Source organism: Lactuca serriola, chromosome 1 (assembly GCF_051521515.1).
Source record: "Lactuca serriola cultivar US96UC23 chromosome 1, Lser_US96UC23_V15, whole genome shotgun sequence".
NCBI lineage: Eukaryota > Viridiplantae > Streptophyta > Magnoliopsida > Asterales > Asteraceae > Lactuca > Lactuca serriola.
The window spans coordinates 96,655,758-96,662,732 of NC_136408.1; the positions used below are offsets into that span (position 1 = coordinate 96,655,758).

The 6,975-nt window shown below is 31.0% G+C and overlaps 1 protein-coding gene across 3 annotated transcripts; it reads right to left on the reverse strand.

The window, feature by feature from the left end:
* Positions 1–1,797: 1,797 nt before the first annotated feature.
* On the reverse strand, positions 1,798–6,370 carry LOC145095709 (cytochrome oxidase assembly protein). 3 transcript variants are annotated; one of them, XM_079033542.1, is made up of 2 exons: positions 6,199–6,370; positions 1,798–2,254 (listed from the first exon to the last, which is right to left on the reverse strand). In XM_079033542.1, exon 2 carries the CDS (start codon positions 2,237–2,239, stop codon positions 2,063–2,065), a length of 177 nt encoding a protein of 58 aa, XP_078889668.1. In that variant the 5' UTR covers positions 2,240–2,254; positions 6,199–6,370; the 3' UTR covers positions 1,798–2,062. The 3 variants fall into 3 exon arrangements, with proteins under 3 accessions (XP_078889668.1, XP_078889672.1, XP_078889677.1); XM_079033546.1 differs by having other exon boundaries at positions 1,798–2,259; XM_079033551.1 differs by lacking the exon at positions 6,199–6,370 and adding an exon at positions 3,510–3,528 and having other exon boundaries at positions 1,798–2,259.
* Positions 6,371–6,975: the final 605 nt, after the last annotated feature.

Consider the following 6,975-nt stretch of genomic DNA (forward strand, 5'->3'; position numbering starts at 1 on the left):
TTCCAACAAATCACATTCTATAACAGCGTGTTAATTAATTTAAGGCTTTGCCTTTCAAAGAAAAAAAATAAAAAAGAAAGAACAAATTCGAACCGACCTTTCCTTTGATAGTCGACATTAAGATGTTTTTTATGTGTACATTAATATGTAATATGGTACATGCACGTCCGATGTACAAATCAACAACCTTTAATTTGGTAGACAACTGTTTTAAATTCCAAAACTTTGGATTGGTTTATTGTTTCCTTGATTAATAATGGTCCTTTTTGAAATTATATATATATATATATATATATATATATATATATATATATATATATATATATATATATATATATATAAAAGTAATAATAATAATTATAATTAGGGGTGTTCATGGATGATTAACCGAACCGGAAATATATTTTGAAAGGTTAACCAAGACTATCGGTTCGTTCATTTCTTTAACCTATACGTAAACCAAAAAATCAAGTTAACCGGTATTCGGTTAACTGATTTTTTTTTGGTTTGGATATCCGCTTAACCAATTAAGCATTACTAATTATTAAAAATATATTAAGATTACTTAACCTCATAAAAAATTTTCTTAAAAAGAATGAATGACAATGGATAATCCATAAAATTTGTTTAGTTATATTGTTGTTTCTATTAATAATAAAATTAGGATGAATTATCAAATATCTATGAAATATATAAAATAATATCAACTAGTAAAAAAACATATTTTTTAATTAATAGATAAAAGGTAGTCAAATATTTAGATATTTATGTCAGGATGAAATGTAAATGACAGTTTCAATCTCTATAAACATATGTATATTTATAACAAATGTTAATGATGAGAATTATTGGTTTAAAATGTAAAATGTGAATAATATGACGATTATTAATTGTAACTAAAAGTTTCTAAAAAATAATTTGATATTAACTTAAATGAGTAAACATAAACAATATTTTAAAAAATAGAAAAGAAAATTTCAGTTTTTTTGTTAACCTTGTAGCATAAAGCATGAACCGTAAATGAACCGAAAAACCGAAGATTTACCGGTTCGGTTAACCAAACCGGAAAATTCAAAAATACCAGTTTGGTTAACCTGAAAATCGGTACGGTTTTTAGATTTTTAGATTCGATTTTTCGGTTTTCGGATATTTTGAACACGCCGAATCATAATAATAATAACAAAGGATTATTTCATCTCACACATTTACAAACTAAACATAAAAAAGTTGCATATGCCAATCTTACTTATGACATTTAAATCCTCATATTCCACTTTTTACAAATTCCAATTCATACAACAAATTTCATTAATTTCAAAAATATTATACTAACAAAACATTAACCCATGAATTAACTTTTGAAGAATTTCTAAATTCTTGGTTTCGTTTTTACTTCTTAAAAAAATCATACCATCAACCTTCACTACATTACAATATAAAACATAGGACGTGTTTGACAATAAGCTTTTATAAGTTTGAGTTTTTATCTTTTAAAAAAATACAAAAAAAAAACCTTCTTATAGATCTTAAAGCTTCAACTTAGAAAAAAAAAATCTCTAATCCAAAAGCTATTTCGATTAGCATTTAAAGAAAACTTTCTCTATAATAAGTAATAACAAAATAAATAGGTTGCCCATGAATAAATTGTATCTAACTCGGATGCCCTTTTATGTAATTATATAATTTTCAAAATCGTACAACTATTTTTGCCACACTTATACATAAATAAAAACATTACGATTTCAACTACAAAAACTATTTTTACCAATCATATCATAACTGAGCCAAAAAAACAAATTTAAACAAACAAATTCCCATTTAACAAAGTAAATAAATAAACAAAAACATCATCACCACCAACACAAATTAATATTCTAAAACATGAAACCACTAAACACTGCCAATTTGTTGCAGGGTGTTATAACTAATCACAAAACATGCAATCTGGGTGGTAGTTTAGTTGTCATAAGAGTGAAAATCGTAGGGCCCACGGAAAAGAAGAAATACAAAATGTGTGGTGCATTTATTAAAAAAAAAAAAAAAAAAAAAAACTCCAGCTTCCTCATTTTGATGCTTCTTCATTCTTATGAGATTCAAACTTATCAATAGCTACTTGAAGTTCATCAGATCCCCCAACAGCTCTCATGGTATAGAAATAAACTCCAAATACAAAACCTGTTAATCCTCCAGCAACCACCAGATTCTTGGTTTTTGGTGCAAGGCTACCAAATCCACCCATCTTCAACAATAAACACTTTCCTTCAAGAAACAGAATGAAAATTCAGTAATAGAAATACTCAAATAATTTATATTCATATTCTAAGTGGACTATTTTTTAAAGCTATTTAAACACATACAATTCCTATTCTTAATCTATGAATTATGAATGATATAAGATGGTAAGAGAATTAGTTGAGACTAATTGGTTAATGCATAAGAAGTGAACCTCTAGCAATCTGAACCAATCAAAAGTCAACCCGTGTCCAAGATGTGAAGAGTTTTGAAGCTAGATTGAATCCAAGATGAAGATATTCAGAAGTCAGAGTTTGTACAAGCATTTAATGTTTTTTGTCTTTTTCTTGATGTAATAGTTCTTAAGACAAAATCATGTGAATCTTTTAAGTGTCAGATAGTCAAAACACTTGGTTGTAACCGGTCCTTAAAATGTGTTATTGGTTTGTACTATGTCTCTCCTTTGTTATATAAGGAGTAGATATTTCATGAGTTATGTACCAAAAATAGTAAGCAATCAAAATCTATTCTTTTCACATCAATATCTCCTGCAAGTCAAACTTCTTTCATTTACATTCTACTTATCTTAAATTGTCTTATTATACTCCATCTTACTTCATTTATTACTTGAATACTTTGTTGATTATTAATCTTCAAGTCATGACTAGTTTACCAAACTTAACTGGACTAACTTATTAAAAGCAGACATTGATCTTAAAGATTAACTCAAGGTTTGAGTTTTCAAACCTTGTCCGCGTATTGATTCTTGTTCTCACAATGGAGAATTACACAGAGTTTATATAGAGCAACCTCTTGGGTTTGTTGCTTAGGGAAAGTCTAACGTGGAATATCACTCAAGGCGTTTTCTCTATGAACTTAACTAGACATCACAGGCGTGGTTTAGCTCGATCCTTTAGAGATTCAATATGGCTTAGAGTCTTGGAAGACTAATTATTGTATCTTCTATCGTTGCTTCTGTATCTATTGTATCTATTTGGTTGTATATGTGGATGACATATTTGGTTGTATATGTGGATGACATCATGATGACAAAAGATCTATGAAAGCTCAAGTCACAAGAGGTTGCATTATCCCAACAGGTCATCTTCATCTCCCATCAAAAGTATGCCTTTGGCATCTTGAAAGAAACTGGTATAACTGATAGCAAACCTATAGATAGTCTCATGTCAAGCTTCTTCTAGATAAAGAGAGACCTTATCTGACACCGAGCATTAAAGCAAATACCAAAAAGACTAACTAGGGAACTCAAGTACTACCTGTAACATGTTACACGTCTGGATATAACAATCCCAATGAACGTTCTTAGCCAATTCCTTGGTACACCATGTGACAGTCACTAGCCACTAGAGTGCAGACGTCGAAGTTTTGAGATACATCAAGAAAACTTCGGGAAAAGGCCTATTATATGCGAGCAATGGAGCACTCAAGTAACAGGATATACAAATGCTAATAGCAAGAGTTGTCCGTTTGAGAGATGCTCAACCACAAGGTATTGTTGCTGCTTTATCAACTGCCTAAGCTGAATATTGAGCCATGACAAAATCATTATATGAGCTTATATGGATGAAACATTTCCTTGAGGAGTTGAAACTTATAAAGGCTCAACAGACGCAACTAATACGGAACAATCAAGCAGCTCTCGATATTCCATCTAATCTCGTCTTTCACGAAAGAAACAAAAGCATCGAGATTAACAGCCATTTCATTTGAGAGAAATTTTTTAAAGGGAGATCACTACCAATTTGGTCAAGTCAAATGATCCACTGGCACATGTATTCACAAAGTCTCTCTTAGGGTAACAAATTAATTATATTTGTAACAAGCTTGGAACATACAATTTGTATGTTCCAGCTTGAGTGATAATGTTGCATATTAACTATAAATTAAAATGTAAATTAGCCTACAAATTAGGAGTAAATCAATGTGTATATTTTCCATGTTGACATAGTTTCCTAGATTAGTAGAATAAGCTCAAGTATAAATTAAGACTCCCCGTACTGCCGTACATCTTTACTTGATGAAAGTATATATTATAGTCTTCGCAGTTATATTAATAATTCAAAAAATCTTTTATTAAAAAAACAACAGGTACAATTCCATATTGTAGGAACTGGATCCAAAACCATTCACAATGGTTTTGTAATGAATGAAATTGTTATGTAATCATTTGACAAGAATGCCGGTTCATGAGATAGTCAAATTGGACTTATAGATACTTGGTATTACCTAGCCCCGTCAAAAATACCTGTTACCCGAATTACCCACTCGATTTTTTCGGGTAACGGGTAAATCGGGTATCGGGTTAATTTTTTCGGGTAAAGGGTAAGTTGTTTGGGTTTCGGGTATACCTGATTACCCGAAATATATATAAGAAATAATGTCCCTTTATGAGTTTATCTAACCCTCCCAATTCCCAAATCCCAATTTCCCTCGTTGAGACTCGTTCTATTTTCCCCACGTCAAAAAACCCTCGTACCTCGTCCGCTCTTTGTTGGTTTTCGTCACCAATGGATGACTATATTGAAGTAGAAGACGAGACGATTGAAGTTGACAACCCAACCAATGATCAAGTTCCACAAGAAAGATAGAAAAAAAAAATAAAGAATTCAACCCAAGATCGAAAGTTTGGAAAGAATACTTGATATCTCAAATATTATTGAGTAAAAAATCTCAATGTTCAAAGTTTAGCACGACATACTTATTTCATTACATTTATTTTTAGGTGTCATTAAAAAAAAAATTTAAAAATTAAAAATCGGGTAATACCCGAATTACCCTTATCCGACCCATTACCCGAATTACCCGAATTTAATTTGGATAGGGTAACGGGTAAATTCTTTTATATGAAAAACCCGAATTAACGGGTAAAAATTTTTATATGAAAAACCCGAATATTATGTTATTGATAAGATGTTGTGAATGAATAGTGACACCTGTATATATCACTTGCTTTATTACTTATTAATATCTGTATAACATAATATTGATTTTGGAAACTTGGAATGTAAGACTAACAAATATTAAATTGGTTACATTGAAATGTATATAAATATATTGTGTTGAAATGTAGGAACTAGAAGATGTTACTCACTATGCCTCATGCTGTACATTGTTTTGTGTCTTATATTTCAGGTACAGGTATTCATGAGAAAGTAAAAGAAAGGATAAGCTCTTTGGAAGATTAGCTCATGATTAGAGAATAGAGAGTGTGTATAGAAGATATTTTATACTAATGATTAGCATAGTTCACGGCTTATACCATGTTTATTCTTTGTGTAATTTTAAATATGGGCACTTATTGATATAAACTTGTGTATATCCTCATTGGATAAATTGATTTTTGATGAAAAAATTTAGGCCACTATCATTTATGCCTCTAAAACTTAACTTTCCAAAAACTCACTACTTCATGTAAAGAGCAACCATATCAAAGTATGATTTCATTTCCCAAGAGAATTGGCAAATCCACAGACTTGATGAATGATAACTAAAACTTTGAAATTAGAAGTTTTTCACAAGCTGAAAAAAGAAAGGGGAATAGTCGATGTACTTTAGTAGCCTATTTTTATACTTTATGATAAATCAATAAATCAAGCAAAGCATTCAACTGAACTTAGTCTTTTGTCATCACTCGTTGATAATTTGAAAATTGAACATTGAGTATCAGGACTTCGTGAACACTAAATCATTCCATTACTGTTGCAACATATTTGCATCTGACATTGATTCGAATAATATCATATTAGGTATTTTTACTCTTAAACGACTTCCACTAAACTTGCTGGGTTTAATTAATGACCGAAGATATTTCCAAACAACAAATTGAAATATAACACGCTAAAACACAGATTCAATGAGTTTCGGACCACACGCAATCTCAATTTCCTAGGTCAGTGTTCTAACTAGTTGTAGAGCTATCAGGAAAAAAAAAAGGTAAAAGCTTACAGTGTTGAGAAGTTTCCGAGATCCAGAAGTCAAGACGAAGAAGCGGCCGGAAGGAGACGAGACGAGTATGGTGGTGCCCAGAGGATTGAGGAAGAAGGCGTTCAGTTTCGATTTTAGAAGAACGAGAGCAATGCGGCGTTGAGGGGAAGAGGCATAAGTTTAAAAATAACGAAGTTACAAGTAGTTACACTTGGAGTCATTTATAATTATAGTTTGGATAAATTATAAGACAAAATTGCAAAAATGGTCCATGTTGGTACTACTTTAGTTCAAAAAGTTTTGAACTAACACCACCGGTCTAAAACTTTCATTTTGTTGCCGTTTTGGTGGAATTTTTTTTTGAAAATATTTAAAATGATGGATTTGCCCTTTACAATTTCATTTCCATTTTCCTTTTATTACAATAATTAAACAAAAAAAAAGCAAAATATAAATATTTGCCCCACCCTATCGCAATTCCTCTCACCAAATCCTTAACCCTAACCCTAAACTTCTTATTCTTATTCTTCATAAAGCATTTCAACACATAAAAATTGAGGATGATGTACTGGAAATGAAGATTGTTGACAATAAGATTGTTCCAGTTAACAAGAAAACCTTCCTCAAAGCAATCGACATTGCAGAAAACCCCAAAAAAATTTGCGTTCAAGAACCTACGACTGAATGGTTTCATTCGTTTCTGAATCAAAATGGGTACAATGGAGAATTCAAAGTTAATGAGTTCAAGAAGTCTTCAGTTCCCGCCCTATGGACTGTATTGATGCACTTAATCCTTCG

Coding starts and splice junctions, on each gene's coding strand:
- LOC145095709 (XM_079033542.1), bottom strand. CDS start 2,239: ATGGGTGGATTTGGTAGCCTTGCACCAAAAACCAAGAATCTGGTGGTT.